This window comes from Rhopilema esculentum, chromosome 18, assembly GCF_057945365.1.
Source record: "Rhopilema esculentum isolate cy_ngs chromosome 18, ASM5794536v1, whole genome shotgun sequence".
In the NCBI taxonomy this organism is placed as follows: Eukaryota; Metazoa; Cnidaria; class Scyphozoa; order Rhizostomeae; family Rhizostomatidae; genus Rhopilema; species Rhopilema esculentum.
Window position 1 is genome coordinate 1,292,137 of NC_142832.1, and position 15,768 is coordinate 1,307,904.

General features: G+C 37.0%; 1 protein-coding gene across 1 annotated transcript; it reads left to right on the top strand.

Annotated features, from left to right (window-relative positions):
• Positions 1–423: 423 nt before the first annotated feature.
• On the top strand, positions 424–15,661 carry LOC135696609 (E3 ubiquitin-protein ligase rfwd3.S). Its single transcript, XM_065216065.2, has 13 exons — positions 424–1,571; positions 2,727–2,896; positions 3,327–3,418; positions 3,826–3,960; positions 6,805–6,969; positions 7,585–7,705; positions 10,746–10,844; positions 11,249–11,409; positions 11,533–11,739; positions 12,216–12,313; positions 12,964–13,055; positions 13,316–13,474; positions 14,143–15,661. The coding sequence occupies exons 1-13, from the start codon at positions 1,514–1,516 to the stop codon at positions 14,293–14,295; spliced, it is 1,710 nt and encodes a 569-aa protein (XP_065072137.2). The 5' UTR covers positions 424–1,513; the 3' UTR covers positions 14,296–15,661.
• Positions 15,662–15,768: the final 107 nt, after the last annotated feature.

Genomic DNA, 15,768 nt, shown 5'->3' on the forward strand with positions numbered 1-15,768 from the left:
TTTTCCAAACTTTCAAACTGGCAGTATTGAGCAATTTTAAAACTTCTTCTCAAACATATATTCAATGCCATCTAAATGCATTGTTTAAAAGAAATATTCGACAAAATGAACAGCTTCATATTTTCTCGCACAAATTATTTCTTGCAAAAAGTAGGAAATTGAAGCAAAATTGATATGTATTATAGAAAAAATAAGCAATGTATAATTTCAACGTTTGTATTTTCCCAATTGTACCATAGTGTAGAAATAGTTTTTCTTGGTTTATCATTCTTAATTCCGTCTTCTAATTCCTGGATTGGCTGTCTAGAAATTCTTTCATTGCACTCGCCTTAAAGAAAGGAACGAAGTTGCTTCAAGTTATGTGCGTATTGTCGACAAATACAAGCGGAAGGCCGTAAAAAGCAGCTTTTTTCGTTGAACGCAAATTATAAATCACTTAATGTTAGCAATAGGAATACCCCAAGAATTTTCCCCCTTCTATGATGTTAACAATTTTGCACCAGGAAAAGACGGTCCTGGTAAGAGCGCAGCCCAAATAAAATGCGCTTTGACTTTACATAAGCATTCACATAAGGCTCCATGTTTCGCAAAAACTATATGTTCAAGAGTTGTAATTTTGAAATTTTTTGGCAAGCAAAGTCGCATTCAAACAATCACTCTTTATGGGGCTAATCAGGGTTAGTGGAACAGCATTAGTGGAACAGAACTTTAAGAAGTTTGGTCCAGGATTACGGACGTTTGGTAATTTCTCGACAGAACGATGGGATTCTCCACACTTGCCGGATGCGGAGCTTCTTGAAAATGGTGCGCGGAATACGAGATTTTTATAATGTTTGCAGAATTCTTAACATGTTGTCTTGAAAAAATAACTAGTCAAGTCCTGTTTTTTTTGTAGCAGGCTAGGTTTTTCTGGTCAACAATTTTGGGACGCGTAATTTTCACTCAAATGACCGGAACGGAGAGACTGCGCAATAAATTGCGCAAAACGGTGGATTTGTACCTCCTTGATGACCCCCCTTTATGAATTCATATGCCAGTGTGATTTTAGCTTTGTAGGACGCACATCCCATTATAAGTATAAAAAACATGATTGGCCTGTTTCGATCCACCACTAGGGGTTTTATTCTCTAAGAAGTGTCAGATGAAAACTTTTTAGCACGCTCTAAATTGCTTGCTTTTTCCAAATCCAATATCAAATTTTGCACCGCTTAGAAGTTGTGAACATAAGGTGTATCCCATTATTTTCCATGTAGGGACAAATGACCAGTGCAAATGACTTGTTAACTGCGAAGGAGCCCATTAACAACAACAACGATATATTGACGCGCCAATGTGAATGTTGTGTGTCCATGCTGGGGCTGCATAAATTTGAAGTCAAATGTAACAATAATCGAAAGATCTGAATATTAACCTGCGATTATTTTCAATATTTGTATAAGATAGTGCAGCAACTGCAAATCGTTCATTGATCTGTTTTGGTTAGGCCGTCTAGGGGCCAGCAAGGTACGGTTCCATGGAAATTGACGAAGAAGATGGCGCTGGTGGTGAAATAAGGCAGACGGTCGATGCTGGTAAACATTTTTTTTTAATTTTTTAAAATGCCTTTCTTATCAAACTCATCTTCCATTAAAACACGTAATTATTAAACCGTCATATATGTATGATGATGCGAGTAGTTTCGCTGAAAGACTGCAAAGTATTTTTTCTGCGCGGGGAACGATTCTGCCACTTATGCTTTTGCGCGGGAACATCACAGATCTTCAATCGTTAACTCCTAAAGGCTATACAACCAATCTGGAGCATTTACTCAAGATTAAAATCGTTTGCTTATTTGTTATACAAAAATATTACAAAAGAAAATCTTTGCGGTAAAACATTTCTTTTGCTTTACTGTCTATTGAGTAAAAATATTTAAAGGGTGAAGGAAATCAGTGATTTTTGTACACTTTTAAAATATTTTCAAATCTTAACTACCAGGGTGCATTCCATGTCAACTGTACGCCGAAGGTCCACAGGGGCATTTGTTTAGGTACCCCAAAAATATAAAAGCAGTTAGTAAAACTGTAAACATTATTGCGCCAGACAAAGAAAACTGATTATTAGAGAAAAATGTGGTGTATGAGTCTTTATTTTACGTTAACTATGTACATGGCTTCATGTTTAGCATGCCAACTAACTAAATTTTAAGTATGCCAAAAAAATTTTTATTGGTTTATATGCTGAACGCCAAAAAAACCTGATTGTACACCAAAGATCTTCGGGCCTAAGTACATGGAATGCACCCTGGTTTCACCGATAGCAAAGTGCAACCTCTTTTAATAACTGGGTGGCTTATTGCTATACAAGGGACTGCGAAGCAGGGGGCTGGGGCTTTAGCCGCCACTTCTTGCCAGAAATGCAAAAAATTAACCAAAGGAATCACCCTTCAAGCCTCTTTTTATTCGTTTTTAGCTACCACTTTTTTTAATGATTGGCACGGCCTGTGCTCTATTCTCTCAAATCCTTTTGTTTTTCAGGTATAAGACAAACATGTTTAGAACATGGAAAATTTATTTGAATAGGGAACTGATTATTTCATCAACAATTCTTTTCTTGTATTTTGTTAATAATTAATGCTTGACTTGTTCCCTGGCACAAACCCAAACTTTGGTGTCTGGCTTGACTAAACAAACCAGTTTATATCTATGCATGCTCTATTTCTTAATTGTTTCTTATCTTGCTGTCAGATGACCCAAATGAAGGTGTAATGCCTGGCATTGAGGAAAACACTAATGATGTTGTAATTATCAGAGATGATGAAGAAATTGATGAACAAAAAGTTACTCCACAGAATGGGGAATCTAAACCCAAAGACGAAGTAGAGGATTTTGATAATGGCCCTGAAAGTGATGCAGAGGTAAATTTTTAGTACATGTCCTACCTTATGCACTTGTGAAATAGAGCATAAAAATTTTGATAGCTTTTTTCTCAATCCAAGCAATCCTCTTGAAGGCGGAAAATTTCTTTGTCTAACTTGTTTACAACTTTCTTGTTACCTACAGGCCTTTTCAAGAAGAACTGTCCACAAGGATGACAGACTGTCCACATGATTTTTGTCATTTCTGTCACATAATTTCTTGCAATAATAATGGCCTGATTTTAGTTAACAGGTTTTGATTTCTAAGTTCTTGAAAGATTGCAACTACTCTAAAGCCACCTAAAATAAATTTGTAAATATATTTCCTATTTGAGTAAAACGTACATAAAAGAAATTTCATATTAAGAACCCTTGACTGAGATTTTGGTTTGTCTATTTTTTAACTGTATGGATTATGGTTGCACCTCAGGAACAAGGCTGTCCTGTATGTTTTGAGCCATGGACCAACTCTGGATCTCACAGACTTGTTTCATTAAAGTGTGGTCATTTATTTGGTAAAAGGTATGTATATTTACACTTGTTTATTGAATATTTGTTGAAGTCTTTCCATGAATATCTATTTATTAATCAGTTCCTATGCTATTCTCATTTACTGCCCTATCTTGTAATGTCTTGTAATAAAGATTATAAAAGGAGCTTTGAACTAGAAAACACATCTAAACTTTGAAAAAGACTTTGTACTGAAAGGGAATGCAAAGTCATGAACAACCCTCATAATCTTTTTATGGCAAGGCAAAAGAAGCAGAACTACAATTAAAAACAATTTTTGTTAAATGCTCAGATTTTCCATGTTTGGTAGAATGATGAAAAAAGAATGACAAGAGAAAAGCTTATTCCCAGATGTCATTCAAAATGATCTGTTTTTGTACTTTTTTATTTTGTAGTAAAAAAACTGATTTTAATTCCAGTTGTATAGAGAGATGGCTTAAAGGTAAAAAAAAGACAAGGAAGTGCCCGCAATGTAATTGTCCAGCCAAGAGGGAAGACATTCGAAATATCTACTGCAAGGCTCTAAAAGCCACTGATACATCAGAGCGGGACAGGTATGATACTGCGTTTTCTCAAATGAATGCAATTGGTCTATGTCCTGTTTTATGCAATCTTCTTGTTGCTTAAGATGGAGTGAGCCTACTAATGATATTTACAAGGCAATTCAGAATAGTAATGCCAAAAAGGTGCTAAATTTTGTTTTATAAATGTATTGCCCCCCCCCCCCAAGAACCAAGACTAAACATTAGCAACATGGATTTCTCCCGCTAACCTGATGACTTAGATACATATATCAACAACTTGTTTTTCTGCCTCTTCTCAAAACTTGTTTTGGAGCCTTTTTCTCAGATCGCCTTTTTATGCAGTAATAGATTCAGCTAGTTTAGCATCACAATAAAATGCTGGGCCAGGCCTTCCAGGGAAAGGCGTGCGATCGCACTCACACGCGCTGGAACACCCCTCCCTACACCGAGAAGTGTTTAATCGCACGCCTATTTTTGTAATCATTCGTTTGTGTTTTAACCAAAGCACCGGAAACTAAGAAGGTAACAAAACAACAATAAATTGTTATGTGTGTTTTATTTTGATGTGTATTACCAGTCTTGCCCACCGTGCTGGCACAGAATAGAAATGACTATTCTGTGGTACTGGGTCACCGTAATCATTTTGAAGAGCTGTTTTGACGACACTTGGAAGCAATCAGACACAGACCAAATTACTCCGGTAAATTTCATTCTTACGTCTAAGGCTGCGGAAACCATTATTATACAACAATTTGCAATCATATTCTAGCCCAGTGTTCGAGAAAACTAAGTCGCATTTTTTATCATAGACCTGTGTTAGCATGCACATATTTCTAAAATACCATTTTCGAAAGATAAACTTCGATAAGATTAAACAAAAGGCTTCCAGTTTAGATTTGTGCCGTACTTATTCTGATCTACACTCGTAAATTTGGTGTCTTCAGCAAAAAAAGTAAAGGGGTCACAAAGGAGCTTGCCATATTCCTGAAATGGGACAACGATGACATTTAAGGCTATACTATTTATGCCCATGACAGTAAGCAATATGTAAAAAAGATTTGGTGCAAGTTGTGTGTGAAATACCTGATCATCAGGCATTGATCATTCGAAGGAGCTACAGTTTTTATGTGAAAGACTTTCGAAGGCCCATGCTTGGAAGCTCGCTTTCTGTACGCCACTGATTTCAGTATCCAGTTTCTACCTCCAGCTGAGTTAAAAATTAGCGGAGCCCAACGCAACGCTAAACAACCCTCCCCAGAAGGGCTTACGCAATCTGGCAGTTCTTTAATAATGGCCCTTCCCCACCTAAAACAGTTTCTGATAGACCTATATATGATCTACTATAGGTTTTAGTACAATATATGGTGTTTTTGGAGTAACCGGAAGTCTTCATACTCGCCGTCCCGGACTTCCACAAACTATTCCATGTAGATCGTTTTCATATGAAAACGGAAAGATTTGAAAAACGGCAGGTTGTGCAAAAGGCATGAAATTTCCAAGAGTTACACTTGGAAACAGAATGATAGTACTCTGGATTCAAAGAGAGGGAAATTTGCAGTAGTATTGTTGTGAAACATTTCGTGCCGTTTTCAAATCGTGCCATTTTTAAATTGTGCCGTTTTCAAAACTTTTTTAATATCCCTTTCGATAAGACACGATTGACAGTTGGGGCCAAAATATTAAAATTTGTCAAGACTGCCACAATGGTTGGTGGCAAGAGGAATTGCTGGGAACTGAATCCAAAGTATTTTCAGTATCAAATTTAGTAAGGATGCCTGGCAATAGTTATAAGCTTTCCTTTATTGTTATGCCGCCAGAGATTTTTATTGTTAATCTTGCGAGAAAATTGAAGAATGGGGGTTTTTCAAGGCTCCATATACTATGTAATTAAACCTTTGAAGAAATAAGGCAAACACCAATAGCACTCCATCACACTCCTGAAACAGTCTAGGGGTGTGAAATGACACACTTGTGCCAATTTATTCCCAGGAAGGCCTGCTGGGCTGAGCCATGTAGTTCATTTCTTCAAAGTATCTAAAAATTGTAGTTCTATCTTATCAAGAGGCTCATAATTTAAAATCAAGATGCTCATTCTGAATGATTGAATTCTTTCCAATTGGCCAACTTATCGTCGTACCACTTTTTTGCTACCTGTCAATAAATCGTATTGTTTTTTATCTATTTAGTGTCTTTGCATATGATAATAAAATTTCTCCTTTGTACTTGAAAGTTTAAATGTACTTGTGACAATTCCTTTGGCTTTATTAACATTGAAGAAAATAGGTCTGCTTTTCCATTTTATAATTATAAAGGAAAACTTTAAGCCTTCCTCTTCTTCAGGCCTTTTCCCTGCTACACAAAGACACTCCATTTACATTCTGTGGGTTTCAACAAGCTTAATGTCACTAGTTATAAAAGACCATGATTTGTATGATATTTCCTTTAAACACCAAAATCCCTTTAACTTGTAAGCTCTTACGTGCAGTTGTCCTGGACACTTCCTCAAGAATGATCGTTCTGTTTTACACCAAGTCTGTTTTTCATCAGTTGCTTTACTGTGCCTTTTGTTGCATTATATAAGCTTTTCTTGACCTACAGAACAAGTTGTTTTTAAACTGTAACTCCAAGTCTCAAAATGCAATCTTTCCTATTAGGTTTATTTTTGGTAACATCTCAAATACCCTGGTATATATATATACAAGAATTATTCTGCACTCTTTGCATGCTAAAAAACTAAAGCACCCAAGCAGACGCTTTCACTGACTTTAAAATCCATTTGCACCTGCTTTCAAGCAAATAGTTACAATGTGGATAATAGGGGATCTTCAGACAGTGCTGCTGAAGTATGTTCACCATAAATCTATTTCTATAAAGGGCTTTGGAAGAGCTGGAGGAGGAGAAAATGAAGAGGATGAGGGCGGAAGACGAATGCTCGAGGACCAGGATTTATTTCGAACAAGCGAAGATAGAACTGATTAAGCTTCGAATGCAGTTGGAGCAAGAATCAATATCGCAAAGGCACAATGCTGCTTTGGAGGAGTACAGGCTTTTAACATTTTATTTGAAAGTTTATTATCTCTTACTCACATGTAAACAACATTATACAGAGATGAAAGCAGAAGACCCAATATCAATACCAATGTATGCATGGACTTTTATATAAGCGAGTATATATCAAGTATACTATAGTAACCCTTTTGATAACAAAGGAGATTGTACTCGTGTCTAGGAAGCAACACGCAGGTAAATCATTTTAAAGCTTACAACCTCTGGAAAAGAATGATGAGTTATGGTACATAATTCGTGAATTTGACAAAGAGAAATTAAGTAGAGAGGCGAAGAGTATTTGGTGTTTCAGGGGAACATGGAAGTTATATTTGACTCCTCAGGGGGCCAGGGAAGATATCCCTGTCTTTTAGGGAGGCAGGGAAAACATCTCGGAACAGGAAAGCTCTATCTGTCTCCTCAGGGGCCAAGGAAAAATATATCTGTCTTCTCTGGGTAATTTCGATGTTCAACGTTTCTTATATGGGGGACTCAAGTCTCTCGAATTATCTCCCTCCATTTTAACCTTGCCCACCATGATTGTCTTTTTCAAAACTTTTGTCAAAATATTGTCGAGTAGGGAACTAATGCGAGTCACTTTCATGACAGACCATCATCGTCACAAACTACGTCATCGCAAGGCCTATCTTCACAGGAAGCGTACCCAAGACCAAGCGAGAATACCACTCGACACAGGCTCATCCACCTAAAAACAATAAAAGTCTCTCAGGTATGATTATTAAAGTTTATATCAAAGCTATTGTTGTGACAAAGGCTATTTGAATAAAAGTGGTAAAAGGACGGTCCTTTTTATTCACAAGCATCAATCGCTGCCAGTGTTGACGTAACGAACCGTTCTTATTACAAACTTCATGACAAACAGGTTACATACAAACTACACGAACAAACCGATGCATGGGCCTGTGTTGCCAGTTGTCGAAGTTTTGCAGATTATCATGTCAAATATCGCCTATTTTCCGCCCTCAAAATACCGAGACTGCTATTGCACGAGGTCGGATCCAAATTGAAACGCGCCCAGTGTCAGATCCAATTATGTTCCCACCCAAACTGGTACGGATAAGCCTTGCGTCACAATAAAACTCGTAGATCGAAATATATATAGATTTGCTATCTGTACCCGTTTGGAATAGAAATTGACAAGTTTGAATCAGATCACAGCGAAGTCTTGCTTGCGTCAACGCGTCTGGATCTGGGCTCAAGTAAACGAGGTCCAGGCTTCGAAAATTTTGCTAATTGTTACACAAGTAAGGAACCGCAATAGCAGGTTACTGCAGAAGCTCACCTTGTTTTTCTTGTTACTTTCTTGCCTTTATCTATCTATTTTGACCAAACATAGCAAAACATTCAAATTTGTTGTTAAAGGTTACTTCTTCCTATCATTCATCATAGTAGCAAGATATACAGATAGAGCTTTGTTTAAAAAATGGATTTTTGCAACTTTTGGGGGCCGTTAACTGCCCCTTGACGTCCCCAAGTTTCGAACACTGATTCTATTGTCGCCTCTCTATCCATTGTGGTCTAAAACGGCTAATCTCCATTCGCAGTTGGAGGAATGTCTCCTAACAGCCGTAAACTCCCTTTATTTTTGCATTTCGATTGCTCCTATCTGTGCTCGAAATTTTCATTCGAAGATACAAAATCTTGAATGCGATCTCTTGTTTGGTTGTAAAGTTCTTATCGAAAGATCATTGACGGATATTCTATTACACACATCTTATAAATCTATGTACCTTATCATTGTTATCAGTTATCGTCTCCAGTCTAGGAGCTTCTTTGTAAGTTGATATCAACAAAATGAAATGAGAAGGATTTTTGTTTACTTTTAGATATATACAATGTCAGGGGGGGGGATGATTTACGCAATGTACTTTGCTGCTTTTAAAGACACAACACAATGTCATCTGATTTGAGCATTTTCCGTTAAAATAAAGTTTGACTTGGAATCTAACCATTAAACCATCTTTGAAGACTGTTGTCGAAGATACATGAATGATATCAAAAAGTAAATTTACAAATTAGCAATCTTTTCTTTCAATTGTTCTCCTTCTTCACCTTCTTCGCCTTCTTCTTCTTCTTCTCCTTCTTCGCCTTCTTCTCCTTCTTCACCTTCTCCTTCTTCTTCTTCGCCTTCTTCTTCTTCTTCTCCATCTTCTCCTCCTCCTTCTTCTCCTCCTTCTCCTCCTTCTTCTCCTCCTTCTTCTCCTCCTTCTTCTCCTCCTTCTCCTGCTCCTCCATCTGCTTCTTCTCTTTCTTCGCCTTCTTCTCCTTCTCCTCCTTCTTCTCCTTCTTCTCCTCCTCCTTCTTCTCCTCCTTCTTCTCCTTCTTCTCCTCCTTCTCTTTCTTCTCCTTCTCCTCCCTCTTCTCCTTCTCCTCCATCTGCTTCTTCTCTTTCTTCGCCTTCTTCTCCTTCTCCTCCTTCTTCTCCTCCTCCTTCTTCTCCTCCTTCTTCTCCTTCTTCTCCTCCTTCTCTTTCTTCTCCTTCTCCTCCCTCTTCTCCTTCTCCTCCTCCTCCTTCTCCTTCTCCTCCTTCTTCTCCTTCTTCTCCCTCTTCTTCTTCTCCTCCCTTTTCTTCTTCTCCCTCTTCACCTTCACCTTCTTCTTCATCTTCTTCCCTTTTCTTCTCTTAAGCTTTGCCTCTTTGCCTTACATTTTTATTTTGTAATTTTGTGACCCGATTAAATTTTATTGAAAAAGTTTTCTATGGTTTTTATCGTAGGCAGAAAAACTGTCAATGTTTCTGAATACTTTCCTTTATTTTCTGTTGGTCATTGTGCAACTTTTTACGTCGTAAATAATTTAAGTCCCATTAGTTTTAAAGTAGTTAAATCGCTTTTTCACAATGAAACTCTCTCCACTTGACTAAAAAGTTGGGGCTTTCTTGCTACCCATTGTAAAAAGTTGAGCGTTTTAAGTTTCGTTGATATTTCAAATACTCGGGTTTTGGTTTGCTTGTATACTCCTCCATCAAATTGGCAGAGGGGTTCGAGTGTCTGACGGAGAAAGCTGTAAATTTGAAATGAAGGCAAACTTAGAATTTATGGTGAGTCGCTTTTGCGATCCCTTTTGAGAGTTTTTTTTAATTCAAGGGTCCAATACACAACAAATTTTTGTAGAAAAATAGAAGCGTCTTTATTAAGGAAAATTAATTAAAATTAATTCCGATCCAAGTTAAGACCCCGTATACACAAAAGGAACTTGCTTCATTTGAGACCTGACTGCTGTTAGATAAATTATTGAGATGAACTCAACTAGATAAGTTTGGACATGAAAATGTTGAGATGGCTGATTGGCTGATGCTCTTTCGTTGCATTCTTAATATGCGACCAAAAATACGTTCAATTATACGTTCGAATTTAGAAATTTAATAAAATTTATTCTCTGGCGTCATCACAAAGCTGCTTTGTCGTTATGGATGCTTGATTGACCATCCAGAGCTCACAAAACGCCTGCAAAAGTTTCATAGCTGTACGGGAAGCCTCATCCTGGGTTCTGTACTGTTCCCAGTTGTACCAAGATACCCACATAAAATGCGATTAAAATGATACAATACAGTGTCAAAAGCAACCTACCATACACGCGTTTCGGGTTAGATGAAAAACACCTGAAAAATGTTCGATTCAGCGTGCACAGATGGTATCATTAGGATTTCCATCGTTTAATAAAGAATACACTTTCCTTTTGCACCTTAAAACGCTCTAGCATTTATTTAAAGAACGTTAAATGATGTGTAATTCTCTCATCTTCTGCAGAGCAAAGCCCGTGTTATGGCCTATGACAAAACCCATGCAATGATGGTTGCCTCAAAACCTTCACCGAATCAAATGTTTCCTGGTTATGGTATTGCCAAGGTAAAAAACGCATTATTTAATTCACAGCATGTTGAGAAAAATCAGATTATTGTGCCATTCAGTTTGAAATTCAGTTCGGCACAGGGGCGTGTACTTGTGCGTCCGTAAAGAGATATATGCAAGGTCTTCGATGCATTTAAAGATAAGGTTTGGAGCAAGGGTAGAAAGGGGAATCATGTCTAAATTGATACTTTTCCGTTGTTCTAAGAGGGTACCTATTGAAAAAGTGGGATTGCTTAAAACCTAGGCACGTGCCTCTGATGTCAATAGTTTTTTGTACATCTTTCTCTGCGCAAACATTACTATGAGCATTCACCCACTCATTCACCCACTCCAGATCTTCTATCGATCGCCCTTCTTCAGTACATAGCAGTTCCATAGATCTCTTTTACAACTGGTTTCAGGTGAGCTCTCTTGAATCACGGACCAGCGAATATGTTCCAGTGCATCAAAGCTGCATCCGCGATATCTGTTTTAATTCAAGCGGTGATCGACTGCTTCTCAGCGCATCAATGGACAAGACTCTAAAGATCACAAGCATGACTAGCAGTATGGTCGTTCTAAGGTATGTTGTTTTATTAACATCAACTTTCTCTCTAGCCTTACTAAACACTTTGTCTGTTAACCTCTCTGTAAAATTTTTGTCGTGCTCGTTTGTTTTAACTGTTGATATTTGGTTTGCATTTAGCTACACATGCCCTGCTTCCGTTTGGTCCTGTCAGTGGAAAAGCACAGACACGAATTACGTATTCGCTGGGTTACAAAACGGTCAGTGCCACGTGTTTGACATCCGCAACACTGATGAGCCTTGCAACATCTTTCAAGCCTCGCAAGATGCGTCTTGTCCCGTAATATCAATGGTTTACCTATCTGATGTTTCAAATGGTGGCGCCGGGTAATCATTTCTGATCAATTTTGATGTGCATGAAATCATAATTTTTGGCAAAGTGGCTTTCTATACTTCAAAATTAGAGATCTATGAGCCAGAAGCTATTTTGTTTTCACAATAATATATAAATTAGAACTGACCAATGTGAGCAGTGTTTCGCAACATTGTCTGCATTTGGTACTGCATCAAAAAGTAGATAGAAGAAGGCTGCAAATAAAGTGAAAGAAGACAGATAGAACGTAAAATTAGTTTGTATCTCATTCATGTCACAGAATCTTTGTTGTTTTCTTAATGTAATATATGTTTTGATATTAAATCATGATTTACGATCTGTTCTATATCACTTGGTGATCAGGGATATTTCAAATGGAAAATGTGAACTCAGTTTCATTAATTTTGCTTGCTCTGAACTTGTATTCATGAAGGATTATTGCCTTGTTTCTGGAGAAATTTAGGATGTATATTTTCTTTTTATCCATCAGCCCAAAAGGCCTTCTCACTTGTTCACTCAACCGACCAGTTTTCTGGGAATTTCGGGATACAGATGGGTTTTACAATCGTCCATTTAATGTTTCTTCAGGTAAGGCTCCTTTTTTATTCATTTTAATCTTAGTACAACGAGTAAATCTTTAAGTGAGGTTTTAAAAGATTTTGTTCTTCAATTTTAAGTATAGTTTTTCTAGGGGTGTGCAATCTAACTACCAATTCAATTTTCTTCTTACAATGCAGCCTAAAAATACAGTTAAAACTGCCTTGGCCTTTTAAGTTCAAATTGACCCATTAAAAGACCTCCAAAGACTGCCTACAAGCGAAAGGTAGCGCAATAAATGTATGGATATAGGAAAGATTTAACTGGAGCAAAATTTGAATTTTTTTCTTTTTATGCATGGGTCTCATTGTTGAGTCGATTTTCTTGAGGCAGGTTAACAAATATAAATGTAGCAAATATGAAACACCGCAATACGACGAGAATAAACAACAATAAAAACACGTAAATCAGTAAAGGCTAATATTCCGCCCCGGCATACGGGGCCTAACCGAAAATTGGAACGCCGCTTGGGGAATACCAAAGGAAATAGCGTTTGTTTGTTCTCTGTTATCATTAGCAATTATTTCTAAAAATTTCTGTAAGAGAAATTTATATTCTTGATGACTTTATTTGTCCTTAGTATGAAACTTGCTGAACAATTTTATCTAGGTTTTAATCTTGAATCTATTCAATCATTCAAGGGCCACTTTGTGGGTTGGCTGTCGACGAAGTTTCAAGGAAGTGTCTTCTATCATATCGCCCTTCAGTGAAATTTCCGAATTTGAGGTACCAGGTATGTTATTGAGACGAAAGAGGTCTTGTTATTTATTCTCACTGTTGTGGTCATTCTTTCGCAACTTTTGTTCTTACGCAGCTTTTTCTTTTGTTTTCTTTTTCGGTTCTCAGACGTTTCGAATTCTTCCTAAAGATATAAAAAATCTTCAATATTTACAAATAAAAATTGGCTTTAACACAAAAGTGTTTTCCACTAAAGAACGAAAACTCCTATAGAAATATTTATTTCCGAAAACTGATTTCACGTTCTTCTTGCAGGTGTATAGTCTGACTAACCTTGGAATCACAAATCCGCTTCCCAATAGACCTTCCGCCCAATTTATTGGAAGCAGCGTAAGCAAAGTGCTATCCCGCTCAGCCTTGTTCAGCTACGATGACGTATTGTATGGGGCTACTGGTGACCAGGCCACTTCCACGGTGAGTCAACTTTACTGTGTTGCTTTATGACATATGAACAATTTTTTTGCGGTACAGAATTTGAAAATGGCTTTAAAAAAGCAAACATTTTACTACATACTAAAAGCTTTTTCGTCTGACACTCCATTGGTAATTTTTCTTTAGGCTTGCAGCACTGATTGGTCAACTATACCGGTCTTGTGCTTGCGTTTTTCTGATTGGCCTATTTCGATCCACAACTGGGTATATATTTTCCATCGTGTTCTCTCGGAACCTTATTCTGACGTTTCATGCTCTGAGAAGTGTCAGATGAAAAAACTTTTAAAATGTCGTAAAATGTTTGCTTTCTTATGATATATCTTGTTTACTTCTTGTAAAAACAGAGGATATGTCTGTATCTGTATAATCTGTCAGTGTGGATTACACTGTATAGTTTAAAAAAAGATAGTGGTACAGCTTGGAAAGCTTGGTAGTGAACGAGGTTGCTTCTTAAGATGATGGCAGATGTTTAAGGAAACATGGAATTTCTCTGTATGACTTTTTATACTCATGTCAGATTAATATTGAGGAACCTTAGGTATTCTTGTCATTGTATTTCAACGTCACAGTCTTTCAGTATTGATAAAGAATTTCCTTCAAATTGTGTTTTATTATGTATTCAGTATCACAGTGTCTGTTCTCATTAATAGACGGTGCTCTGGAATGGCAGAACTGGTGCAGTAAGGCAGAAAATCCAATCATCGGAACCAGTGCTTGATATTGTTGCATTCAACTCAAACGCAGATGTCAGCTTTGTATCTACGCTGACAGAGCAGAAGCTCAGTATCTACAGATGGGAATGAATTGCAAGCAACTCGATTATTGTCATTGAAGAGGCATATAAAAATGGCGGCTTGAATCCAAACTGAGGCAATTTGGAAATGGCTCTTGGCTTCATGACTTTTAATGGGTGAAAGCAATGAAAAATTTATTGGATTGATGTTGAATGAATTTAAACTTCTATAGCGTGGCTAGGTTGGATGATTTTATGAAGGACTCTGGTGCTAAGCTGCTCATGCTGCATTCCATTGCTAGAAGTGGAACCAATGCCTTCATTAAAAGCTGAAAAGCAACAAAGGCTAGCAGCATGCTTGTTATGATTGTGGCCTAATTTAGTATGGTCAGAAGGATTTTTGTGTGGAGACAGAGGAGTGGGAGGGGAAAAAGTTTAACAGAAAACTGATGTCAGGGTAGAGTTTGATAGAAAACTGATGCTATTTCATGTTAAAGAATAATAATGGATAATTGTTCAGACACCCTTTCGAATCTTGGTATGGACTAAAAGACCCCAGAAACGCCTCCCCTCTTCAGTTTGTACTGATATCTAAAGGTGTACATTTTTTAACCAGTTTTTAGTAGCGATGAGTGACTCCCTGAGGGCAACTACTCTCATTTTGAATGAATAACTCAAGATATATGAATCTTTTAGATTTCTTTATGTTATTTATACTTCTATATGAGTAATTGAACAAATTTTAATCGACCTTATCCTACTAGACTTTAATAGCTTGGTCCGATATAACCAGGTTTTTTAAACCTTCGTTTTAACTTTTTGGGAAACACCTCTATTAAACGGCTTGGAATGCTGAAGGTCACCTTCCTAAACTCTTTCTGTTATGACAAAGTAATTGTGCATTTCAATATTTTACATTGTACACGAAAATTTCCCTGTTTTCCTTATATCAGAAATGTTATAGATTGGTTAAACATCCTTTTTAATTTCACTGTTTTTTACTAACTTCTGATGAGAACTTCCTACGATTTCCACGAACCCTGAAGCAAATTTAACAGATATACCCAAGTAAATGGGGCACCAGGGTAATTATCACAACAGGGTAATTATCACACCAGGGCACCAGGGTAACCCTCTACTTCTGCCTCTGAAAATAATAGTTGTATTTGACATATAATATCGAAATTGAATTTTATTTCTAACACTCCAGTATCGAGCAACCTGTATTGAAAATGTAATTTTTCTATTGAATTGTAAATAACTTGACACAATGCCGCTATAATAGTTTTAAATAGAATAAAGAAAAAATGTCAGTTTTGTTTAAATTGTTATGTTGCTACAATATTTTGTTACAAGTTTGTTAAAAATTTAACTTTCTTATGATGTTCTTGCCTTTCAAGGCTAATTTTTAATTCAAATATATGTTCCTTATACGAAAGTTGTTTTTTGGAAATTCTTGTTAATATCTTTCTAGAAAGACCTTTCTTAGCGTGCGTAAAGAATGTTTTGCACTGTGTTTTATCCTGAACAAACCTGCTTTAAA